This window comes from Larus michahellis, chromosome 7 (genome assembly GCF_964199755.1).
Source record: "Larus michahellis chromosome 7, bLarMic1.1, whole genome shotgun sequence".
Taxonomy (NCBI): Eukaryota; Metazoa; Chordata; class Aves; order Charadriiformes; family Laridae; genus Larus; species Larus michahellis.
Window position 1 is genome coordinate 3,123,383 of NC_133902.1, and position 22,726 is coordinate 3,146,108.

General features: G+C 58.7%; 5 protein-coding genes across 5 annotated transcripts; 3 read left to right on the forward strand and 2 right to left on the reverse strand.

Annotated features, from left to right (window-relative positions):
• Positions 1 to 1,973: 1,973 nt before the first annotated feature.
• LOC141746395 (C-C motif chemokine 3-like) lies at positions 1,974 to 3,213 on the forward strand. The gene is made up of 3 exons (XM_074594788.1): positions 1,974 to 2,237; positions 2,405 to 2,519; positions 2,693 to 3,213. The coding sequence occupies exons 1-3, from the start codon at positions 2,165 to 2,167 to the stop codon at positions 2,796 to 2,798; spliced, it is 294 nt and encodes a 97-aa protein (XP_074450889.1). The 5' UTR covers positions 1,974 to 2,164; the 3' UTR covers positions 2,799 to 3,213.
• Positions 3,214 to 3,985: 772 nt separating this feature from the next.
• On the forward strand, positions 3,986 to 5,425 carry LOC141746396 (C-C motif chemokine 13-like). The gene is made up of 3 exons (XM_074594789.1): positions 3,986 to 4,200; positions 4,647 to 4,764; positions 5,168 to 5,425. The coding sequence occupies exons 1-3, from the start codon at positions 4,128 to 4,130 to the stop codon at positions 5,265 to 5,267; spliced, it is 291 nt and encodes a 96-aa protein (XP_074450890.1). The 5' UTR covers positions 3,986 to 4,127; the 3' UTR covers positions 5,268 to 5,425.
• Positions 5,426 to 6,698: 1,273 nt separating this feature from the next.
• Positions 6,699 to 7,700, forward strand: LOC141746625 (C-C motif chemokine 3-like). Its single transcript, XM_074595499.1, has 3 exons — positions 6,699 to 6,834; positions 7,160 to 7,268; positions 7,448 to 7,700. The coding sequence occupies exons 1-3, from the start codon at positions 6,762 to 6,764 to the stop codon at positions 7,542 to 7,544; spliced, it is 279 nt and encodes a 92-aa protein (XP_074451600.1). The 5' UTR covers positions 6,699 to 6,761; the 3' UTR covers positions 7,545 to 7,700.
• A 92-nt stretch (positions 7,701 to 7,792) lies between these two features.
• LOC141746783 (E3 ubiquitin-protein ligase PHF7-like) lies at positions 7,793 to 10,151 on the reverse strand. Its single transcript, XM_074595901.1, has 9 exons — positions 10,013 to 10,151; positions 9,735 to 9,826; positions 9,547 to 9,648; positions 9,114 to 9,238; positions 8,863 to 9,025; positions 8,638 to 8,744; positions 8,400 to 8,513; positions 8,049 to 8,167; positions 7,793 to 7,899 (listed from the first exon to the last, which is right to left on the reverse strand). The coding sequence occupies exons 1-9, from the start codon at positions 10,149 to 10,151 to the stop codon at positions 7,793 to 7,795; spliced, it is 1,068 nt and encodes a 355-aa protein (XP_074452002.1).
• A 1,312-nt stretch (positions 10,152 to 11,463) lies between these two features.
• LOC141746759 (C-C motif chemokine 3-like) lies at positions 11,464 to 12,520 on the reverse strand. Its single transcript, XM_074595839.1, has 3 exons — positions 12,377 to 12,520; positions 11,943 to 12,051; positions 11,464 to 11,763 (listed from the first exon to the last, which is right to left on the reverse strand). Exons 1-3 carry the CDS (start codon positions 12,447 to 12,449, stop codon positions 11,667 to 11,669), a joined length of 279 nt encoding a protein of 92 aa, XP_074451940.1. The 5' UTR covers positions 12,450 to 12,520; the 3' UTR covers positions 11,464 to 11,666.
• Between the last annotated feature and the right edge of the window lie 10,206 nt (positions 12,521 to 22,726).

Sequence of the window (22,726 nt, forward strand, 5' to 3'; positions counted from 1 at the left end):
CTGTCCCCAGCGGCTCTGCTCCTCACCACGCTCCGGGGCCAAGCCCAGAGCCAGAGCTGTGAATGCCAGCGAGGAGCCGACATGAAGCAGTGTAATAAAGGAAGGAAAAGGGTATTTTTCATCCCGGACCACATGCGGGACCGGGGAACCCGTGGGGCCACCCCAAAGCTCATCACAGCAGTGGGTCTGCCCGTGTCCCATGCCCCTCTCTGCGCCAAACACGGTGTTTGATGAACTGGAGGGGGGTGAAAACCAGTTTTTCCTAAATTCACGAAGAGCTTGGTTTTGCCTCTGGCCCCTCTGTGAGCCCCCATGGACATGCCCCGCGCCGGTGCCAGGTCTGTGCCAAAACCAGTAAAGCCCTACCCTGGATGATGTGAGGAGGGAAAAGGGGGATTGTCCTCCTGAGACAAAGGCGAGACCTGGAGTGCTCCGGGGCTGCCAGCTCCAGGGGCCCAACCAGGGTGGAAAATCCCCCACGCTCCAAAATCCCCCATCCCCAGGGTCCGCTCGCCCCATGGGGCAGATACCAGCGCCTGGGCTCTGGATCGAGGGATGCTGCAGGTGCCGGGAACATCATTCCTGGAATTCCCCGGCCTGATGTATCCCAGCATTTTGCATGGAAGTCTTTAAAAAGGGCCTTTCCCAGTCCAATAAACACTCTTTTGTTTTCCTTGTGCTTCTGTTTCATTTTCTTAATGCAGGGAATATTTTCTACCCTTAGGAGGCCACTTTTACCTCAGCTGGGCCAGGACCTCCTCAGTGTGCGGGGGTAAGAAGGCGGATGAAGGGAAAGGATGGATCCAGGGTGGGAATGGCGAGCCAGGCAGCTGTGCCGCATCAGGACCGGAGGCATCCACTTTCCTGCGCTCCACAGGGTCTTACCCAGGAGGGATTAAACGGGAGTTGGGGTGATGACGGGAAGGTGCTTTGCTCCACCAGCCGGGCACAGAAACACAACCTCCCGCCATGTCCGCACCCACCCACCCTGGGGCATCACCCAGCCCTGCTTGCTGCACCCTCCTATTATTTATTCCACGTGCACTCCAAAAAAATTGAGGCTGATTTCTGGGAAATGGCTTTGGAGAAGAGGGAACGGTGGGACATGTGTGGTCCCATCATGGAGGTGGTTCCTGTTCCCATCAGGGCAGGTCCCTGCTGGGACCAGCACCCCATGTTCTCCCCAGCTGGGTCTCCATGCCGTGGTGGGGCTGCGCCGGAACGCTGGCAGGATGCCATCGGTGTCCCCTGCGCGGCGGGGACGTGGCTGCCCGCACAGCTGGGCTGGCGGGGGGGATGCACGTCTGCATCTCCCCGCTGCTTCCCACCGTCCGCCAGCTGCCGGCAGCTGGGATGCGCCCTGGGATTTGCTGAGGCCAAGGGGGGAGAGGGGGCTTTTTGGACAGCTGCAGCCAGGCAAAATCCACTGAGGAAGGCCCAGAATGTCCTCTGCCTTTCCCAGCTCAGCACAGCCAAGAACATGAGCTGCTGCTTTGGTGCCGGTTGCGGGGGAAGCGGAGCCACATGCCCAGCCTTTTCCAGGCCCCAAAGAGCCGCAAACACCCCCAAAACCAGCCCAGAGCTGTGTACGTGCCTGGCGCCACCAAAGAGAAGCTGTTTCTCTATGGCTGTTTGGAGGAGGGGGGGGGGTTATTTGGCCGTTTGTCCCCCTGGGGAGGGATGCAAAGCGATAGGATGCACAACTGTGCGGCGCAGGGGGGGACACTGACCTCAGGGTGCTGAGCCTGGCCCCGGTCCCACCCAGGGGAGATGCCTAGACCCTCTCGCCCGCCCCGGGGGTCCCTGCCATGGGGCACGCAGCCTGCCGGGGGGCCGGGGGCGCAGAGCCAAACTTTGGCAGCAGCTCAGCCACTGGAGGCAGGAGGTCAGGAACAATCTCAAGCCCATCGCAGAGGGGGGCAGAAGCACGGCCCAGGAGCAGGTTTTTTCCCTTTCCGGGGATGTGCTGGGAAGGGACGAGTGTTGCTCACCCTCTGTGCTCTGGGACATGGCAGGGGACCAGGTCCTCCCCCTCACCACGCAACCGCTGGCCCCCGGGGGAAGCCAGCCCCGCTGCTCCCCCATAAAAGCAGCCCGGTGGCCGTGACCCCGGCAGACGGCAGCTCTGCCCCGGCGCTACCGAAGAGCTCTCCCGCAGCCCGGCATGGCGAAGGCGGCCGGAGTGGTCTGCGCCCTCCTCCTCCTCGCCACGCTGTGCTGCCAGAGCCTGGCTCAGAGTGAGCGCTGGGGGACGGGGACAGCCCCCAGGGCTGTGGGGACGGGTTGGCTTCGTGCATGGTGTGCAGGGGGGCTCCCCCGCAAAGAGCCGCCGTGCCCGTGGCGGGAGGGCTGAGGTGGGAGGTGGGTGTCTCCAGGCTGAGCTGAGCTTGCGCTGTGTCCCCAGGAGCTCCGGCCGTGCCGGACAAGTGCTGCTTCAACTTCCAGACGAGAAGGATCAAGAGAGACAATGTCGTCGCCTGCTACCCCACCAGCCCCGAGTGCCCTCACCAGGCTGTGATGTGAGTACCCTAAACCCAGCCCTGGGGGGTAAAGCACCTCTAGACCCTGCCAGACCCCGCGTCTTGCTTCGATGGGTCCAATCCTGATCCTCTGTGCCTCTGAGCCCCTCGGAAACTCAGCGCCGGGGTCCCCCTACCACCACCCCGCTAACCCCGTCTTTTCTCTGCCCCAGCTTCAGGGTGAGGAGCGGGAAGGAGATCTGCGCCCAGGCGAGCAGGGCCTGGGTGAAGAGGTACCAGCAAAGCTTCCAAGTCAGCTCCTTCTCCATCCCCAGCTAGGAGGGTGGCCAGGGGCAGCACGGGGAGTCCCTTCCACGGGGGACAGGACACCACGAAGGTGACCCCTTTGCAGAGGCAGCAGCGGGGACACCACGTTTGGATATAGCAGCTCGTCAGGGCCGTCCTCCCCATCACGCTGCGACGACCTTCACCGCCTCCCTGGGGGCAAAGGGCCTCTGCCACCCCCCGGCGTCCCACCGGCATGGGGTGTACCGACCCCGTGGGGCGCTGGGGTCCAGACCCACTGCCAGCCCCCAGGCGCTCAGCCCCGCTCTGCGGGCAGCAGCAGCAGCGTGTCTGGGTGAGGCTGCGCCCGCCGGACTGGCAGCGGCAGAGGGGTTAAGGGGGAGCAGCTCCATGGTTATTTTCTGTACAACTCACTGAATGGAATTAAACGGAATCTCACGCATGCAAACATCTGGCTGTGCAAGTGTCTTGGGAGAGGGCAGATCCTGCTGCTGGCTTTCCTGCCTGGGTGTTCGACCACATCTCCGAGTGCTGGGGTCTAGGCAATTCTACGATTCTACGTCTCCGTGGGGGAGTCCGGGAGGGTGCATGGGGCCAAACCACGTCCTTGCCGGCCTTGGGAAAGCCACCAGAGAGCGGGGCAAGAGGCAGGTACAGCCCATGAGGAGGGGGCTTCCCATGCTCCTCGTCAGCCATCCCGGTGAGGGGAGACCCCGGGCCCAAATTCGATCAGAGCCGCCCCTCGGGGATGCCTGGTAGGGCTCCACTGACAGCCCACGCTCCTGGGACACCGTAAGGAGATGTGATGGGCACTGTCACAGTGACAGACGCTGTGACGGGCACAGCCACCCGATGGGCAGCCAGTGACAGGTCTCAGGGTGAGGGTGGGCTGGGGCGAGCCCGGCCACTGCTGAGCCACTCGCCCCGGCGCAAAATTGCAAGAGAGGCATCGCAGCCAGGCTGACAATAGCGGGTTTTGAAAATAAACTCACTGAGGACTTCAGCAAGGCCAAGCATCATCCTGTGTGGTTTGCCGGTGGCAACAGCCAAACCCAAAATAGACTGCCGGCCCCGGTGCATCACCAGCGACGCAGAGCCGCTGGCTGCTCACCACACTTTCCAGCAGCCCTCGGGTACCACAAGGGCCAGAGGGGCCAGGAGAAGGAATTTCCATTCACTGGTTGCCCTTTATCAGCATCTCTGGGCGGTTCTTTCCCCAGGGAGAGTCCAGAAATGTCACGGAAAGCCTGGCTGGGAGGGTATATCATGACGAGGTGCCGGCAGGAGAAGCAGGTAGCTCTTGGGTGGCTCCGAGTCAGCGAGAGCTGCCGGCCACTGCGCTGACCAAGCCCCGGGTTGGACATGAAGGTCTTCTCCTTGGCGCTGCTCACCCTGCTGCTGGCCGCTCTCTGGACTGGAAGCCAGGGTGTCTCCTGTGAGTACCGACACGGAGCCTTTCTCCGCAGCTGCCCCAGCTCCATCTCCATCTCCTCCACTTGTGGGCGACCCAAAGGGGGGGTCAGGGAGGGGGATGAGAGCTCCAACTCCTGCTTCTGCCATGGGTTTGGGGGCAGGGTGAGGGGCATCGCCAGCTGCCTGCGCGTGGGGCCGTCCTGATCTTGTTCAAAAGGAGCAAAAATAGGTTTGGAGATGGCTTCAGCCCCAGCCCCTCCCCCTAGCTGGGGAGCTCAGGAATAAACCCCCACAGGCAGGGAAATGGGGGGGGCTCCCACCCTGGGGCAAAGCAGCCCTGCTGGGGATGCGAGAGGAGAGCCCTTGTAGGGGAAGGGAGAGGGAGAGACCCCCAGGGGAGCTCCCACACCCCCCGGGGCAGCACCCACACCCCTCGTGCCGGCACCAACCCCTCTCACCCCCTCTCAGTGCGCAGCCCCTACAGCACGTGCTGCTACAAGGACATGTTCATGCGGAAGAAAATCCTTGCCTCCAACATCAAGAGCTACCAGAAGACGCCTTCCCACTGCTCCCACAGAGCCGTGCGGTGAGTACCCCCGCCCAGCCTTCCTCCCCGGCACCCCGCTCCTCACCCTCACTTCCCTGCCAGTGTTCTGCCTTTGGGGCTAACCCAAAACAAGCCACCCCAAAGGATGCGTGGGTGGGGGTGCCCTGCTCTGGCTCTTTGCACAAACACACGCACACGCACACACCCCCCGCAACCTGAAGCTTTATCCCAAACTGCCCCAAAATCCCCCATTTCAGCTGCCACCCACCCAGAGAAACGGGAAGGAAACCAAGGTTTCGGAGATTGATAAAAGTCAGCATTTTTGGGGGACGCCAGGGGAAGGATGCTGCAGGCATTCCCAGGCTGGAGAGGGGGGGAAAATCCAGGGCACGGCTGGATCCTGCATCCCCCCCGGCTAACGCAGCCCCTCTCTGCCCCACAGCGTGGAGCTGCTGAATGGGAAGAAGTTCTGCGTGGACCCAGAGGAGCGCTGGTTCCAACAGTATCAGCGGCAGAAAAAGACAACCAGCGCCTCCACGTGAAGCTGCCTTCCACATCAACTCTATTTATTTGCATCCCATAATTATCCGTGTGTTCTCATCTCGTTCTGTTATGGAGCTGGGTCTGTCCCCTCCCGTGCCATCGCCCCCTCCACACTATTGGATGTCCCTCGATGGCTTTAATAAACTATTTTGTGCTGACCTGCAGCTGCAGTGAGACGATGTAAATACGGTGGGAGAAAACGGTGCTCACAGCAGGGCTTGGCATCGCCGTGGGGACCCGGGAATAGTCCGGGAGCCCTGGGAGGGCAGGGAAACCCACAGGGCCAAGGTTTGTGCCCCCACCTCCCCGTCAAGACGAAGCAGCCCTTGCCCCAGCACGGGGTTTAAGGCTGCCCCCCCCTCAGTGGGCTGTGGATCGAGGGAGGGATAAAGGCAGGCGCAGGCTGGCAATGGGAGAAAGGTTGGGTTTGGGGGGCTTGGGGGGTTGGTTTGGTGTCTTCCCAGATGGAAGAAGGCATTATCCAGGGGGGACTGCAGAAGGAAAGGTGCCTGGAAGTTTAGCACTGTCCTTCAGCCCCGGCCAGACCCCAGAGATGGGCACCCATGGGGGTGACCCTACTTGTGCCGGGGGGCTCCAGGTCCCCGAGAATCACCTCGTCTCATGGGGAAAATCCTCCCACAGCCCCTAGAGCCCATCAACCCACTACAGCAGCAATGGGGATGGCGAAGGAGGAATTTGGAACGTACTGGCCTGTCACTTGTCTCAATTACCTTAAACGCAAGAAGAAATTGAAAACACAGATGATTTGGGGAAGGGAGGCTGGAGTATCCTTCATCCGCCTGATTCCCGCCAGGGCTCCGGCTGTAACTCTGTGTCCCTGCTGTGAGCGGTGCAGCAGGGCGAGCAGCGGTATTTGTGGCAAAACCGGGGCTAAGCCGGGATTGGACCCCTGGCAGTGGTTTTTGGCCAGCAATAGCGGCAGTGCCTGGGGGTGTCCATGCCACGGCCCCTGAGCCAGGCAGGGCTGTCCGTCCCCGGAGCAGCTCCGCAGCCCCCGGCACAGGGCTGCTGCTGGGGCCCTTGCAAAGGGAATGGCTGCCTGGAGCTCGCTGGTGTCGCTCCACGGCCACCTGCTTGGGATTGCCCTCAGGGCTGCGGCCACGGGGCTTCGTGCCCCGGCCTGGCTGATGGCCGGTGGGCTCCTTCCAGCAGCGGCAGGGTGGGTGTCGTGGGGGTTTGTGCTGCGCCGGGTCCCCGACGGGCACCCAAATGGAATCCGAAAGTCGCAGCCGCGTGGCTGCGCTTCCCCTTCTGCGGTTTCCCTGCCTTCTCCAGCTCAGCAAATCTGGGCGATCCTGACATAATTTCCTCAGTATGATGCTCTCATTTTCTTTCCTTGAAACCCTGTGCCCGCCCAGCGGCCGGGGATAAAAGGAGGGCCCGGCCAGAGGGGCCGAGCATCGTGCAGAGGAGAGCCCTGCAGCCCCCCCAGCTCCAGCCCCGCTCGCGGATCCCTGAGCCCCCGCAGCGCCATGAAGGTCCCCGCAGCCGCCCTGGTCACTCTCCTCCTCGTGGCCACCTGCTCCCCATCCCAGGCCCATCTCGGTGAGTCCGGCGTCGCCGCGTCCCCCCGGGGCTGCGTGTGCCACCGCGGCACGGGAGCTGCCACCGTGGTGGCCGGAGAGCCCCATCCCCGTCAGCGGGGACCTGGGGCTGTGGGGAGGGCTGGGGCAGGAGACCAGCGCCAATGCTGGGGCTCGGGCTTGGGGTCTCGGGGCCCTCCTGGGGGGCCGCCGCCAGGCAATATGCCACAAGGCGGGGGACGGGAGATGGCAGACCCCTGGGGAACGCCAAGCGCTGGTGGGGCCAGAGCCTGTGCTGCCGCCTGGGGTCTCACCGGGGCTGTCTGTCTGTCCCTCTGCCCTCACAGACGGCGTCCCCACCACCTGCTGCTTCAGCTACCAGCAACGCCCCGTCCCGCGGAGCCTCATCGCCTCCGCCTACGTCACCAGCAGCAGCTGTGCCCACCCGGGGGTGATGTGAGTAGCCACCGCTGCCGGGGGCTCGGGGGGGACGGCCGGGGCAGGGCCCCGAGGGTGGGCGGTAGGGGGACGGGGACGGGGACACGGCCAGGGGCACTCGGGGCGCTGCCGGCGGGACCCGGCGCAGGGATCCCGCTGCCCCGGCCCAGCGGCCAACACGGTTCTTCTGCCAACAGCCTGGTCACCAAGAAGAAGAAGAAGGAGCTGTGCGCAGACCCCCGGGCGCCCTGGGTGCAGGCGCATCTGAAGCACTTCCAGACCCTGCAGAACTGACCCTTCCCCGCTGCCACCCGCCATGTCCCCGGTGCCACCCCCAGCGGCCTGGGCTTCCAGCCGCAGGCACGCCAGAGACTACTTGAACTGCAGCCTTCTGCAACGAGAGAACTTATTCTATTTAACTTATTTCAGTGAAAGTAACTATTTTTTGTTAAGAAAAGGGAAAATACAAAAATAAACTTACATTTGGGAGGATCTGCAGATTTGTTGTATGTAAGCTAGTGGGGCACTTGGGGGGCGGGGTGTCATTCCATGATCCTGGCCACTTCTTCCTCGGCCAAAGTGGCCGGGGCGCTGCGCGAGGGTCCTGCGCCAGAGGGGCCGGAGTCTGGGCCGGCTGCGGCCGGGGACACTGCGAGGGGCAGGGAGGTGATGAGCACAGCCAGCCCAAGCCACACTGTCCCCATCCCCGGACCACAGCCCCGCGCCTGCCCCCCGTCTCCGAGGACGGCGGTGGCCACTTGGCCCTGGGGACCCTGTGCCCCCGGCTGCACCCCTCACCGGCGCCCGTGTCGCTGCAGTCGCTGCAGTGCCAGGACTCAGCATCTTCTTCCGCAGCAGAGCAGCGCTGGTGTGTCCCGCGGGAGCCGCAGGAGCTGCAGAGCAGGAGTCTCCAGGGCCTGGGGGAGCAAAGGCAGCAACTGCCACCAAAGGCCCCCAGCTGTGGGGCGCCAGCCCTGGCACCGTGCACAGCCCACCCCCACGCACCGGCAGCCGGGGCTGAGCTCCCCGCACGCACCCCGCGCCCGTCGCCCGCTGGCTCTCCCGGGGAAGCCCCGTCCCTGCCCGAAGGAGGAGACGAAGGCACCCTCCGCTCGCTGGGGCTGGGGGACCGGGGTCACCAGCACTCACCCGTTCTCCTCCACCTGCTGCCGCCCCGCTGGGCACAGGCACTGGCCGGCGTCACAGGAGCCGCGCTGCTCGTAAAGGTCCGCGAAGGACCCATCCAACTCCCAGGCAGCATCCCTGCGGGAGCAGGGGAGCTCTCAGCCCCGGAGGGGTCGGGGACACCCCGCCGGCACCCGGGGAGGCAGAGGGCATCGGCCGGAGCGTGATGGAGCGGGAGGGAGGCAGAGGGGACGGCGCCGACCTGTCAGGGATCTTTATGCCCAGGCGAAACATCTCGTCCTGGAAGGCGGCCACGTCCCGGCAGAGCGGGCAGCAGAAGTGGTGCAGGGCCGAGGACAGTGCTTGGCCCTGGGGCAGAGCCGCCATCAGCATCCGCCGCAGGGGGTCCCGTCTGCCCGCCCGGGAGCCGGGCAACCCGGGGAAGGCAGGGGTGCTCACGCCGGGGCCCGGGGGCCGTGCCACCTACCTGGATGCAGCGGCGGTGGAACCAGGCTCCGGCGCAGACGGGACACACCAGGGTGTCGTAGCAGGGCCACCCCGCCACCGCCTCCAGGCAGATGAGGCAGGGCATCTGCTCCTGCTGCGCCGCCCGCACCCGCTGCACCGGCCGGTGCTGCCAGCAGAAGGACCTGCAGGATGGAGGGGACACTTCAGCCCCAGCCCCTCTCTGCCCCGGCCCCCGCCTTGGCCCCGGCCCCGTGGGGCGGCTGCGCTCACCTGAACTCCCCAAAGAACTGCGAGACGCAGCCCCGCTCGCTCCCGCAGGGGAAGTGGAAGATTCGGCGGCAGCGCCGGCCCCGGCAGGTGACCGAGGCACCCGGCAGCCGGCAGATGCAGCACCTCTGGGGGTGGAACGGAGGTGGACGGCGTCAGCGCCGCGTGCTGCCAGGGAGCCCAGGTCGCCCTCAACCGCCACAGCCCCGCCATGTTTCGGTGGGACGCCCGGCCGGTGACACCAGGCCACTGCTCGATCCACCGACCCTCTCCAAATCCCCAGTTTCCATAGAAATGGGCCTTTTTGGACAAAGGAGGATCTGGGGGGTTGCTTGCAGCCCGCTGCCAGAGCGTCCCTGGGGAGCTGCTGGCCTGTGCAGAGCGGGACACAGGCAGGGGGACCTCGGTGGGGCCACGTGCTCCTCCCTGACCTCACCTTCTGTGCCACCCGCTTCAGCTCCTGCCAGATGTCAGGGAAAAGGAAGCCGTAGAAGCCCTCTGCATCATTCCCTCTCTGGCTGAGCCCGCTCGCGTGGTACTGCAAGAGGGGAAAAGAGGGCACATGCCAGGAGCTGCCGGGGGCACGGGGGTGTCGGGGCCCGGTGTTGAAACCAAGGGACTCACCAGGCAGTTTTCATGGATGCAGAGCCCATCCTGACGGCACAGCTCCCCAGCTAACACGGGATCAACATCCGCCCGCTGGCATAGTCCGCACACTGCTGGGGGACAGCGGCACCGTCACCCCCAGCACCGTGCTGCCGGGGCGCCCGTGGGGGTAACGCCAGGGGCGGAATGGGGGAGAGGCCGGAGCCACTTCCCAGGGCACAGAGGCCTCTGCTTGCACGGCCGGGCACCAGCCAAAATCCCTCTGGCAGGTGTCCAGGGGGATGCTCTGCGCCCACCTTCCTCCTTGGGGACGTGACTCTTCCGTTTGGGCAGGGGAGGTGTACCAGAGGGTCCTGTCTCCTCATCTTGCAGCCCGGTGGGACCCTGGGCAGGGGGCGACTGGGGTCTCCTGTGGGGTCGTGTCCTCGCCTCCATCACCGCATGTGGCTGCAGCGAAGGGGATGGCAGATGTGGGGACGTTGGTGTGGTCAAAGATAACCCCGATTCTCCAGTGACTATGTCAAACGTGCCATCAAGCTGGGGGTGCTAGGGCAGGGTTACTTATACAGCCCGGGGTCTTTGTGACATGGCACTGAGCTGGGGGACGTATGTGTGACACGTACATTTGGAAAGGCAAGCAACCCCCAGATCCTCCTTCGTCCAAAAAGGCCCATTTCTACGGAAACTGGGGATTTGGAGAGGGTCGGTGGATCGAGCAGTGGCCTGGTGTCACCGGCCGGGCATCCCACCGAAACATGGCGGGGCTGTGGCGGTTGAGGGTGACCTGGGCTCCCTGGGGGCACGCGGCGCTGACGCCGTCCACCACCATTCCACCCCCAGAGGTGCTGCATCTGCCGGCTGCCGGGTGCCTCGGTCACCTGCCGGGGCTGGCGCTGCCGCCGAATCTTCCACTTCCCCTGCGGGAGCGAGCGGGGCTGCGTCTCGCAGTTCTTTGGGGAGTTCAGGTGAGTGCAGCCGCCCCACGGGGCCGGGGCCAAGGCAGGGGCCGGGGCGGAGAGGGACTGGGACTGAAGTGTCCCCTCCGTCCCACAGGTCCTTCTGCTGGCAGCACCGGCCGGTGCAGAGAAGTGCCGGGTGAGTGCCGGTGACCCCGGTCCCACAGCCCCAGCGAGCGGAGGGTGCCTTCGTCTCCTCCTTCGGGCAGGGACGGGGCTTCCCCGGGAGAGCCAGCGGGCGATGGGCGCGGGGTGCGTGCGGGGAGCTCAGCTCCAGCTGCCGGTGCGTGGGGGTGGGCTGTGCACGGCGCCAGGGCTGGCGCCCCACAGCTGGGGGCCTTTGGTGGCAGTTGCTGCCTTTGCTCCCCCAGGCCCTGGAGACTCCTGCTCTGCAGCTCCTGCGGCTCCCGCGGGACACACCAGCGCTGCTCTGCTGCGGAAGAAGATGCCAAGTCCTGGCACTGCAGCGACTGAAACGACACGGGCGCCGGTGAGGGGTGCAGCCGGGGGCACAGGGTCCCCAGGGCCAAGTGGCCACCGCCGCCCTCGGAGACGGGGGGCAGGCGCGGGGCTGTGGTCCGGGGATGGGGGCAGTGTGGCTTGGGCTGGCTGTGCTCATCACCTCCCTGCCCCTCGCAGTGTCCCCGGCCGCAGCCGGCCCAGACTCCGGCCCCTCCGGTGCAGGACCCTCGCGCAGCGCCCCGGCCACTTTGGCCGAGGAAGAAGTGGCCAGGATCATGGAAGGACACCCCGCCCCCCAAGTGCCCCACTAGCTTACATACAACAAATCTGCAGATCCTCCCAAATGTAAGTTTATTTTTGTATTTTCCCTTTTCTTAACAAAAAATAGTTACTTTCACTGAAATAAGTTAAATAGAATAAGTTCTCTCGTTGCAGAAGGCTGCAGTTCAAGTAGTCTCTGGCGTGCCTGCGGCTGGAAGCCCAGGCCGCTGGGGGTGGCACCGGGGACATGGCGGGTGGCAGCGGGGAAGGGTCAGTTCTGCAGGGTCTGGAAGTGCTTCAGATGCGCCTGCACCCAGGGCGCCCGGGGGTCTGCGCACAGCTCCTTCTTCTTCTTCTTGGTGACCAGGCTGTTGGCAGAAGAACCGTGTTGGCCGCTGGGCCGGGGCAGCGGGATCCCTGCGCCGGGTCCCGCCGGCAGCGCCCCGAGTGCTCCTGGCCGTGTCCCCGTCCCCGTCCCCCTACCGCCCACCCTCGGGGCCCTGCCCCGGCCGTCCCCCCCGAGCCCCCGGCAGCGGTGGCTACTCACATCACTCCCGGGTGGGCACAGCTGCTGCTGGTGACGTAGGCGGAGGCGATGAGGCTCCGCGGGACGGGGCGTTGCTGGTAGCTGAAGCAGCAGGTGGTGGGGACGCCGTCTGTGAGGGCAGAGGGACAGACAGACAGCCCCGGTGAGACCCCAGGCGGCAGCACAGGCTCTGGCCCCACCAGCGCTTGGCGTTCCCCAGGGGTCTGCCATCTCCCGTCCCCCGCCTTGTGGCATATTGCCTGGCGGCGGCCCCCCAGGAGGGCCCCGAGACCCCAAGCCCGAGCCCCAGCATTGGCGCTGGTCTCCTGCCCCAGCCCTCCCCACAGCCCCAGGTCCCCGCTGACGGGGATGGGGCTCTCCGGCCACCACGGTGGCAGCTCCCGTGCCGCGGTGGCACACGCAGCCCCGGGGGGACGCGGCGACGCCGGACTCACCGAGATGGGCCTGGGATGGGGAGCAGGTGGCCACGAGGAGGAGAGTGACCAGGGCGGCTGCGGGGACCTTCATGGCGCTGCGGGGGCTCAGGGATCCGCGAGCGGGGCTGGAGCTGGGGGGGCTGCAGGGCTCTCCTCTGCACGATGCTCGGCCCCTCTGGCCGGGCCCTCCTTTTATCCCCGGCCACTGGGCGGGCACAGGGTTTCAAGGAAAGAAAATGAGAGCATCATACTGAGGAAATTATGTCAGGATCGCCCAGATTTGCTGAGCTGGAGAAGGCAGGGAAACCGCAGAAGGGGAAGCGCAGCCACGCGGCTGCGACTTTCGGATTCCATTTGGGTGCCCGTCGGGGACCCGGCGCAGCACAAACCCCCACGACACCCACCCTGCCGCTGCTGGAAGGAGCCCACCGGCCATCAGCCAGGCCGGGGCACGAAGCCCCGTGGCCACAGCCCTGAGGGCAATCCCAAGCAGGTGGCCGTGGAGCGACACCAGCGAGCTCCAGGCAGCCATTCCCTTTGCAAGGGCCCCAGCAGCAGCCCTGTGCCGGGGGCTGCGGAGCTGCTCCGGGGACGGACAGCCCTGCCCGGCTCAGGGGCCGTGGCATGGACACCCCCAGGCACTGCCGCTATTGCTGGCCAAAAACCACTGCCAGGGGTCCAATCCCGGCTTAGCCCCGGTTTTGCCACAAATACCGCTGCTCACCCTGCTGCACCGCTCACAGCAGGGACACAGGGTCAGGTCCGTAATGATGCATTGCACATACATTCACCTGCCCCGATAGCACTGATTGCTGGTTGGACGTGTAAGAAAGGAAGGATCATGTAGGAACCACTGGGGGTCTCACATTTGTCCATTTTGCTAGTCATACGGACAGAACCAGTATTCTCCTGATGGAAAGGTTGCAGAGACATGGAGGACTGGATGGCCTGGACTCTGTTGCCCTGCTCCGGGGCTGGAGGAGGGGGCTCAGGCCAAATCTGAGCTTCCCACCGTCCCTGTCCCCAGGGCAAACAGGGGTTTTTCACCTCTCCAAGGATTTTCATTTTGGCTGCAGTTTGCAGCCTCCTGACAGCCAAGTTGTTGCAATTACTGCTTGCCCGCTTCTTCCCAAGCAGGATAATTTCGTTCAATTTAAGCTCTCTCTCTACTGGCTTAGCCCCAAAAAAGCAAATAAATCTATGTCAGGAGACAGGGTATTAAGAGTGGGAGCTGGAGGGAGGAGAGGATGCCGCTGGTGCCCACTGAAATCAGCTCCTTGCAGCCTTGCGGATGAAGCCATGAAGAGATCGTAGCATGACCGAAAAGGGGCAGCATTTACAATCCCAGAGGGTGATTCCCAAAAGCCCCGGCCGGTGCGCACCCAGAAAGAAAGAGCTGCCGAACTCATTACTTTCTCCTTATTTTTTCTTTTTCCCGCCTTGCCCTGATGCTGCCTGATGGTGCCACAAAAGGTTTGCTGCCCAGCTCCCAGCTCTCACACAACCCTCTCACCGCCTGCCTCCTGACCCTTAGCCTGACTAATTCCCGCCGCCCTGATTCATGGGAATAGTCTAACTCACCGAGATGCTGAGCGACGGCTGTGCCCGTCCTCCCACCCCCACCGCACGGCAGGGGCGACGCTCCCCATTCACGCCCAGGGATAAACCTCAGGGTGGCTGCAATGGCCATTTGCCCAGAAGACCTTCTCCTGCCAAACGGGAGCCTGTTTGAAGGATACATCTCTCCAAGCCAGCACCTGTTTGAGAGGAGGTCTAGGATCAGGAGAGAAGGTTGTGATTGTTTCTTTTAGAAAAGATGGGACGGAGGTGAGAGCGGGTGTAAATCATCTCACTGGAGATGCTCAGGAGGAGCCAGGCAGCGCTGGCCGGGCCTCAGGGTGGTGGTATGAACAGAAACCACCCCTCCAGCTCCCTTCTCCAACTGCCCGTGTTTCTGTTTAAGCCACTCTGTGCCTGGGCCTACAAATGACTAAATCCTTTGTAATTAATGGTGACCAGGGTCTCCATCTGGGGCATTTGAGAAGGCCTTGGAGGAGAGGTAGTACCTGCTGTAAATGCTTCTGCCTGTCAAATGTCACTGGGTACGCAAAAGCAGAGGAAAAGGCTCAATTCCTCAGAGGACTGAAGATCTGGATGAGTTTTTCTGTTAATACCATCACAGTCACAAGGAGGTTTCTCTTAACCTCAAACCGTCCTCTATTTGCAGAGCAATCCCAAGTTCAGGGGTCAGCCAGCAGAAGCCTTTTGTGTTTTTATGAACCTCCAGCCTGTGAACCCCCATGTCTCCCACAGAGACCTGCCCCAGACCTCTGCCCTCCAACCACCCCATTCTGGTGTCCCTCCTGCCCTCACCAGAGCCAGCTTTGCTTTGTTTAACAAGGAGAAGTGTGAGGGAGGACATCAGCATGCAACAGGCTGTTATAATGAAGGCAACCAGCAATTGCTCTCTGGGTCGGTAGAAACAAGACATTGAGCTCCCCAAACCCCAGGGTGGGATCCTTCTGGGGAGAGCAGCCCCGAGCCAGGGTTGAGCTGGGCTTGGGCAGGAGAACCGAGTCACGGGATGAGCAATGGCAGTGGGCAACGCTGGCGTGGTGGGAGCCCCTTTGCTTGCCCAAGCAGAGAGAAATGAGGTGGGATAGGCAAGAGAGTAGCAACGGGAAGCAATAAATGCCAGGATGGTGGTAGGGAATATCCCACACCCAGCAAATGTTAGAAACTGAGATTATCGCAATGAGAAGTAGAAGCGAGATGATCTGTGGGCATCGGCCTTAGCAGTTACTAGAGGAAAGCTTGTCATCCGGTAGGAACCGGAACCACAGAAAATCTCACAATTGCAAAGATTATTTCTGATGGAAATGGTGAAAATATTTCCTCTTTGCTGCACAAGTAGTTGGTCAAGCTTTCGGTTCTCCATTCGGATGAGAGCCGGATGGGACTTCTTACTGGATGCTGATGAAATACTTTCCATTCTGACTGGAACTGAGGATATTTCAATGAATTGCACAAAATTGCAGCTCAGCAAAAGTAGACAGTTTGTGTTTAAGGAATTAAATATAAGGAACTGATGTAAAGGGAGAGTGAAGAAATGACTATGGTTTTATTTCTCCTGCCATGGAAGCAGATGACTTTCTAATCCACCAGAGAAATACAAGACAAATTCAAGGGTAGGGATGGGAAGGAAGAACCCAGCTTTACAAATACAAATTGGAAAAATAACAGAAAGTAAAAGCCCATTAGTTAGGAAGGGCTTTTCTTTGCAAAAACAAAACAAGAGGTTATGATCAAGTACTGAACAGAATCAAAATTTAGTGCACACAGGTGAGAAAAGGGAGAACAAATAAGAGAAAAAAAAGAGAACAAAGAAGTAAGGAAGAGGTAGATAAGGCAGGTATGGTCGAGCAAAAAGGCCCCAAAGATTCCCCTAACGTCCTCCTGAGCCAGGCTGCGGCCATCTCTGAATCACTAGTGATTAGGACAACCTCACATGGAGTGGGAGAGGTACCAGCAAGCCCGTGATGAGCAAACATGACACTAGTCTTGCATTATCAGTTGCCTTTAGCACTGCCTCGAATGTGCCTCCTTAAGAAAACGGAGGAATTGAAGTCTAGAAAACACATTACCCCCAGGGACTGTGAGCACAGTCAAAAGAGCAGAGGGTCCACGGTTACTGACTGAGGGCAGGCAGCTGGCAAGGCACAGGGTGACAGGTGGGGGCATGGCGACATGTGAAAAGCTGCCAGAAACTGCAGGGACGATGTGCAGTCAGAGCAGCCCCCCAGGTTTCCTCAGCACCGGGGTGACCGCTGCTAGCAAGGAACTTGCCTCTTAGGCCCTCGCATTTCAAGAAATAAGTGATAGGAGAAGAGCGAGAAAAGAGCAGCAAGAAAATCCCATGTCTGGACAGGACGGACAGCCAATGTCACGGGATTCATTTAGACTAGAGGAGAAGATGAGGGATGATCTCGGTCACTGTAAGAGTTCAACATCGCTTCTGGTCCCCAGGCCTGCTAAGGAAAGCTGAGACACAACGGCCTCATAGCAGCCGACTTTCGGAAAGGCTGCCCAGCTCTGCAGTGAGCTTACCCTTGAGGACAAACCCCTGCCAGCAGCAGACTGTATTTATGATCCTGAGTCAGGGCTGAGGGATGCTCCCTGCACCTCTTCTAGGAGAGGCTGCCAGACACGCGGGGTGCTTCACAGCGCTAAAGGGATCCCAGCTGCCCTTCTGCCTTCACCACGTGCCAGCATAAGACAGAAGGAAACCACAGGCAGAAAGAAATCAAAGAAACTGCCAACACCACAATCCCATGCAAATATAGAGAAAACCACACGGCGTTATGAAACATCTCCCTGGAAGTGACACTCATCATTGATAAAAATTATGCAAAGGGGTCCCATGGCTAGAGGTCACAAGGAAAACAGATCCGCTGTCAGTCTCACCCTGCAGTGAGCTGTCACTGACCCTTGCGTGTATTGTTTTATGAGAGTAACTCAGCATTCAAAGTGGAATTCCCAAACCAGTCTCCACTGCTGTCTTTTTAATTCAAATTCCTGAATGCCCCTTCCCCTTCAGAGGATCCTGTGCTATGCCCTGCGCAAAGACCCACAACCCAGGACGGGGATTTTTCTATGGTCCTGGATCAAAGAGAGACCTCTTCGCCCCCCCAGCTCGAGTGAATTCTACACTAAAGACTGACAGGAAAGAGAGCCGTCAGAGCAAAAATAATCTCTCCCCAGGCGGGAGGTTGCAGCATGCAAAGTCTGTGCACACATTACAGAAAAACACAAGGGGATTAGTAAAGTCCAACAAAAAGAGGGTTATTTGACCCTGCAAGCACACGTGCCTGGCCTCCTCCAGCCACCCAGCAGAGCTCTACCAAACCAGAGGGACGCTCTGAGCTGGTCACCCTCAGCCCTACGTCCGAGACCTTAGAGACCACTCCAGGGGATATATTTCACCCAGAGACAGCTGCAGCCTCAGCTTCTCTCACCCTCTCCCGGAGTCTCCCATACTGACTCCAAGTCCCCAGTCTCAAGCAACCCTTCCTCCCTGAGACAAGCAGATACATTCCTTTAAACAAAACCAGGGAAGAGTTTATAAGAGTTTTATAAGAGGTATAAAACCACGCTTATAAACACTGAAAGGGGGGGTGTCAGGAGGACGGGGCCAGGCTCTTTTCAGTGGTGCCCGGGGACAGGACAAGGGGTAACGGGCACAAACTTGACCATGGGAAGTTCCATCTCAACACGAGGAGGAACTTCTTTACCCTGAGGGTGGCAGAGCCCTGGCACAGGCTGCCCAGAGAGGTGGGGGAGTCTCCGTCTCTGGAGACATTCCAACCCCGCCTGGACGCGTTCCTGTGCCACCTGCTCTGGGTGACCCTGCTCTGGCAGGGGGTTGGACTGGGTGATTTCCAGAGGCCCCTTCCAACCCTACGATTCTGTGAGAAATGCCGCGTGAGCGGAGCGAGCATTTATATGAGAAGGAAGTACCCTGCTTCACCTCAACATAAACACATCCCTCTGCATGTCGCAGGAGGACAAGGCAGAGTGAAACACCTGGGTTAGAAGCTCCCTCACCAGCCCACCGGCACCTTCTTGCCACACCGCGAACTCAGCTTCGCCCTGCCCTAGCTCCCCAAAACAGCACCCACAGCCTCCCCCTCTGCTCACCCACCCCAGGCCACCATCCTGCGGTTTCTTGCCTTCCCCTAAGGCCCCATCACCAGCCCTGTGCTCAGGTGGAGGAAAACCCAGGGGCCAATTCTCAGCAGGGCTGGTTTGGGGTTTGCAAGGGCACATGGGCTCCGGTCTCCCAGGCGGACAGACCTACACCTCCTCTGTGCCATTTGGCTCTCAGCTGCTGCCTCCGCGGAGATCTGCGCCTGCTCACATGAATACATCATTGGGACTTTAAAAAGAAGTTTTCTGTCGGCAAGAAGTGATTTCCGTTTTGAGTTGGCAGACACCAATTATCATTACCTCCTGCACCCAGACAGCAGATTGCATAAGCCCCATTTCCATGAAAACAGGCTAAAAATAATAATAATAAAAAAAAACCCTAAACTTACACAGCTGGGGTTATCTCATAGCAATTGCTTCTGTCTTTCTTCTCCACTTTTTGCTCTTGATGAGACCTTCTGGCAGAGAGTTTCACACGTTAATTATGCCTTGTGTCAAAATATTTCTCTCTAGTACACTGTTTCTCTCTTTAAATGGTTTTAACCACATAGATGTCCCTTTCTTCTTCTGCATGAAAGGGTAAATAATCAATATTGAATGTTTATTTTTAAGCTCCCTTCATCTATTTACCCCACTCTTTTCAGTCTTTCATCTCCAAGTCGCTAAATGCTTTCATCGTCTGGCTTAAAGTCTTCTGTGTCGGCTCTATCCATCTCAGAGTCAAAATGATCAGAGCTGAACGTGGCATTCAGAGATCAGCCTGCTGGTTTCTACAACGACGTTATGGCATTTGGAGAATTAGTTTCTGTCCCATCCTTCAGGCACTCCCATATTCTGCTTAATCCTTGGACTTGCAGCACCAAAGATCAACTCTAGAAAATAAGGAGACGTTAAGTCTCATTTTCTAAAGAAAATGGCATTTAGGGGACCTGAATGTCATTGAAGAAGAATGGAACAGAGACTTCCAAGTCACATAGGCCAAATACTCAGGACCCAAATATCTTTAAGATCTGTCCATAAACTCAAAAAAATTACCACAGGCCTTTTTCTTCCCCAAGTAACTGTAGCTCATTTGACCTTAAAACCAGAAATTAGTATTTCAAATGACTCCCGAGTGAATGTCATCAGCTAGCACCGATGTTGCTCCATCAACTAACTCTGTTAAACCCCAGTCTCCTCCAACCCTGATTAACGTAAATAATCTTGTGTTTTGCAGACATGTGCCTCCCACTGAACTCCCCTCTCCAGATCCTCAGGCGTCGCACAAGATACAACATATTCGCAGTGCATCAGGCTGTATGGGTCCTGACGCGCACCAACACGACCCTAATGGCTTCCTTTCATAAGTTCACAGATATCTGCGATGAAGGAAATGCAGTAGATCTCGCTCGTCTGGGCTTCAGTGAGACATTTGAAAGGGTGCCACATAGTAAATTATTAAGTAAGCCGGAGAAGATGTGACTGGCATATGAAATGTAAAGTGGGTAAAAAGCCGTCTGAAAGGGGCATGGTAATTGCTTCAGCCGAAAGGGGATGTGTCACACTGAAGGGGGTTCACCAATGCAGTTCCATGAGTTTCTGCCTCAAAAATTATTCTGCTTAACATTTGCATTAATGATCTTGGCACGAAAAGCAGGAGAATGCAAAGGAAATGTGCTGATGAAGCAAAATGAGATGCTATCATCAATCTAGAAGAGGCCAGGATATCACACGGAAAGATTATAATGACCTTGAGGACTGGAGTAATGGAGAAGGGATTTGATTCAGCAGCACAGACTGTACAATCATGCTCTTGCGGACAAGGGATAACAGTAGCAGCCATTCCATCAGCTGGGAATATCTAGGGCAGGGAAAGACCCATGCTACAAATCACAAGGCTGTGACCAGGCCCTGGTGTCATATATGACACAAGAAGAGTCAAATGTAAAGAGCTTGGGCTGAAGGGTTCAGAAAATGAGGGACTGCTGCGTGTGAATGCATCAGGGGCAGAAAAAAGGTGTAGCGGACACTGGTGGTGTGAGGACATATGGCTAGAAACCAGCTGGGAATACAAAGAGATGGGAAATTAGGATTTCCACATGGCACTAGTAAGTTTCTCGTGCCAGTTTCTGACCCAAGCAGGGCAGATAAAACACAACCATCACTTGGATGGATATCAGTCCTACTGGGCAACCAGGGTGCTGGAGAAGCCAGCCAGACTAGAGGTGTGGCCTTCCTTCGGAATTTGAACTGGCTTGTCTTTACAAGGGCCTATTCATGGAGGCGTTTTAGAGTCCTATATTAAAAAGTGTCACTAACCACAATGTTGGTTTGGAATCAAATGTTGTACAGGGCTGTACAAACACCGTCAGCTGCCTGCTCTCTTATCCCCAGGACAAACACTACATTCACTTGTTCCCCTCGGGGACCGGCGGTGGTTTCAGCGGTTGTGGGGGTTTTGGTGTGTGATTAACTGCTTCGCTCCGAAACCCCTCTGGCCTACTCAGCTCAACCACTACAGTCTAGAATCACTGAATAATAGCACTTTTTACAAATTTCCTTCAGAGCATCCTTTTTGGACGTTCCCATCTCTAACAGGTCCTCCTTCCCTACCCCAAAGGAGCAGGGCTGAGGCAGGAGTCTCTCTAGTGCAGACACCCCCATCTCCTAAGCCGACTACTCACTGCCTCTTGCTCCCCAGGAGTTAATTTAATTTTGCAGCTTGCAACCTCTTTGCATTCCCTGTATTTACCCATCCCAGCTCGCTGTCCTTGCTGCCACAGCCCCAGAACACGGTCACCTTCACCGCAGCACCTAAGCACATCAAACCTCCTTTGGGATCATCAGGGGTTTCTATTTCTCTCTTTTCGGTTTCCTCCGCATACTTGGCCCTGTCAGTCCCTTAGAGCTTCCTGGGCTGCCGCTCTCGCCAAGTCAATGGATTTTTATAACAGTATTTTAAGTTTTCACACTTTTTCTGTTGACTTCCTCTTTCTCTGGAATCTCCCTTTCAAATTTACTGGCACAAGACTATTTCTGGGCTCAGCTTGTATCCTTTTCCCCTTCCTCTTTTCAACCACAGGACACAGGACTGAATCACACTGTAGGCAGGATTATTTAATGGTCCCTCCAGGTCTCTCACTTCCATCCCTGCCCCCCCAGCCGGTGAACCCCAGCACCCACAGCATCCTCCCACCCCCATGGCCCAGCCACAAAGCTGTCCCTTTGGACAGTCTCTTCCACGTTTTAGCTGAAAAGGACTGATTTTTCCTCCTGCGACTTCCCCAGTGAGAGCAGAGGTTTATAGCCCGGCAGGTAACAAGCTGTCACATGTTGGCTTTGCTTTTAGGACCAAGCCCGGAGTAATGGCAACCATTAGCCCTTTACTGTCCTTTTGAGAGACGGCTCCTTCCTGCAGGCTCCACTGCTGCCTGTAATTCAGCACAAACAGCCTTCTCCTCCCAGCAGAGGTATCCCTCCAGATTCAAAGTGCTCTTTGGTGGGAAAACTACTTTCTGCCCCCGTCGAAACATCCCAATGCAGCCCTAGGGGTGGGCTCCCCTGTATGCCCAGAGCCCTTCCGAAAAGCTGACCCCTCCTACTCCTGAAAATGCCTTGCAGGAAGACGGACAGGATTCCAAAGAGCGCAGAGAACCAGAAATAACACCACATAATAACAAATTTTAAAAAAATTTTAAAAAAGAAATAATAACAGCTGAGTTGCATGTCTGGGCCTGTCTTTTGCCCATAGAGCTGCGTGAAAACGGTTTGACCTGCGATTTTTGCCACCAAGGACTCATGACACGTGCTGGAACTGTGTCCCCACCATACTCATCACCAAGAGCAGCAGGCTGGGAGCACATGTGGCAATGACAAATGAAGGGTGGTAGCCTAGTGCCCCCCCACACACACTCCTGAGGTTTGAGCGCAAGAGCCAGGGATGCTCTGGGAAGGACACACAAAGTTGGCAGCTGCCTCCATCAACAGAGAACAAATATCTTGGGCACAAGAGACAACGGTAGACCTTGCTGGCACGGAGTGCACGAGGCTAGAGAGAAGTGAGGCAGGAACACAGTGAGATGCAGGGATGACAGCCTGTTTGCAAGGAAGAGGAAGAAGAGGCCAGCTTGTGCACAATTCTGCACCAGCAGTCCATGAAGGCAGGATGCGAACTCATCATGCTGCTGGTGACTGGACATAGCAGCAGCGCAGGGTGGAAAAGGCCAAGAGCAGATGACTCAGGGGTCAGCCACACACACTGTGGTGGCCACCTTCCAGGGCCAGGTGGATATGAACTGGCCGGTCTTTAAGAGACAGGTCCCTGGAGAGGACATGCCATCTCTAAGGACTAAGCGGCATTTGCTCCCTCCCACGGCTCAGCCAGGAGCACCCTGCTGAGCAAGAATACGCAGTTTCCCACCTACGGTTTTTATGAGGGCAGGGAGAGCCCCTTAGGGTTAGAGCAAGTGGTTTTTCAGAGAAACACAGAAGATAGGGCTGGGGAGTCATCAACTTCCATACAGAAGATCAACACTCACTGTGTCACTCTAGGAACACACTTCCTTGCTCTCCAGGTGATCCACTGGCACTTCCTCACTGATGGAATACTTTTTCTTCCATTTTTTGCTGTAGTTCGAGACCAGAATGTTATGACTCCTCCAGCATGAGAACAAAGGATGAGTT

Excerpts from the sequence above, each read along its gene's own strand:
- LOC141746395 (XM_074594788.1), top strand. The coding sequence starts at position 2,165 with ATGGCGAAGGCGGCCGGAGTGGTCTGCGCCCTCCTCCTCCTCGCCACG. Across the intron at positions 2,238-2,404 it reads CTGCCAGAGCCTGGCTCAGA|GAGCTCCGGCCGTGCCGGAC; the intron begins GTGAGCGCTGGG and ends CTGTGTCCCCAG. Across the intron at positions 2,520-2,692 it reads TGCCCTCACCAGGCTGTGAT|CTTCAGGGTGAGGAGCGGGA; the intron begins GTGAGTACCCTA and ends TCTCTGCCCCAG.
- LOC141746396 (XM_074594789.1), top strand. The coding sequence starts at position 4,128 with ATGAAGGTCTTCTCCTTGGCGCTGCTCACCCTGCTGCTGGCCGCTCTC. Across the intron at positions 4,201-4,646 it reads TGGAAGCCAGGGTGTCTCCT|TGCGCAGCCCCTACAGCACG; the intron begins GTGAGTACCGAC and ends ACCCCCTCTCAG. Across the intron at positions 4,765-5,167 it reads TGCTCCCACAGAGCCGTGCG|CGTGGAGCTGCTGAATGGGA; the intron begins GTGAGTACCCCC and ends TCTGCCCCACAG.
- LOC141746625 (XM_074595499.1), top strand. The coding sequence starts at position 6,762 with ATGAAGGTCCCCGCAGCCGCCCTGGTCACTCTCCTCCTCGTGGCCACC. Across the intron at positions 6,835-7,159 it reads CCCATCCCAGGCCCATCTCG|ACGGCGTCCCCACCACCTGC; the intron begins GTGAGTCCGGCG and ends CTGCCCTCACAG. Across the intron at positions 7,269-7,447 it reads TGTGCCCACCCGGGGGTGAT|CCTGGTCACCAAGAAGAAGA; the intron begins GTGAGTAGCCAC and ends TTCTGCCAACAG.
- LOC141746783 (XM_074595901.1), bottom strand. The coding sequence starts at position 10,151 with ATGGAGGCGAGGACACGACCCCACAGGAGACCCCAGTCGCCCCCTGCC. Across the intron at positions 9,827-10,012 it reads TCACGTCCCCAAGGAGGAAG|TGTGCGGACTATGCCAGCGG; the intron begins GTGGGCGCAGAG and ends GTCCCCCAGCAG. Across the intron at positions 9,239-9,546 it reads TGAAGCGGGTGGCACAGAAG|AGGTGCTGCATCTGCCGGCT; the intron begins GTGAGGTCAGGG and ends TTCCACCCCCAG.
- LOC141746759 (XM_074595839.1), bottom strand. The coding sequence starts at position 12,449 with ATGAAGGTCCCCGCAGCCGCCCTGGTCACTCTCCTCCTCGTGGCCACC. Across the intron at positions 12,052-12,376 it reads CCCATCCCAGGCCCATCTCG|ACGGCGTCCCCACCACCTGC; the intron begins GTGAGTCCGGCG and ends CTGCCCTCACAG. Across the intron at positions 11,764-11,942 it reads TGTGCCCACCCGGGAGTGAT|CCTGGTCACCAAGAAGAAGA; the intron begins GTGAGTAGCCAC and ends TTCTGCCAACAG.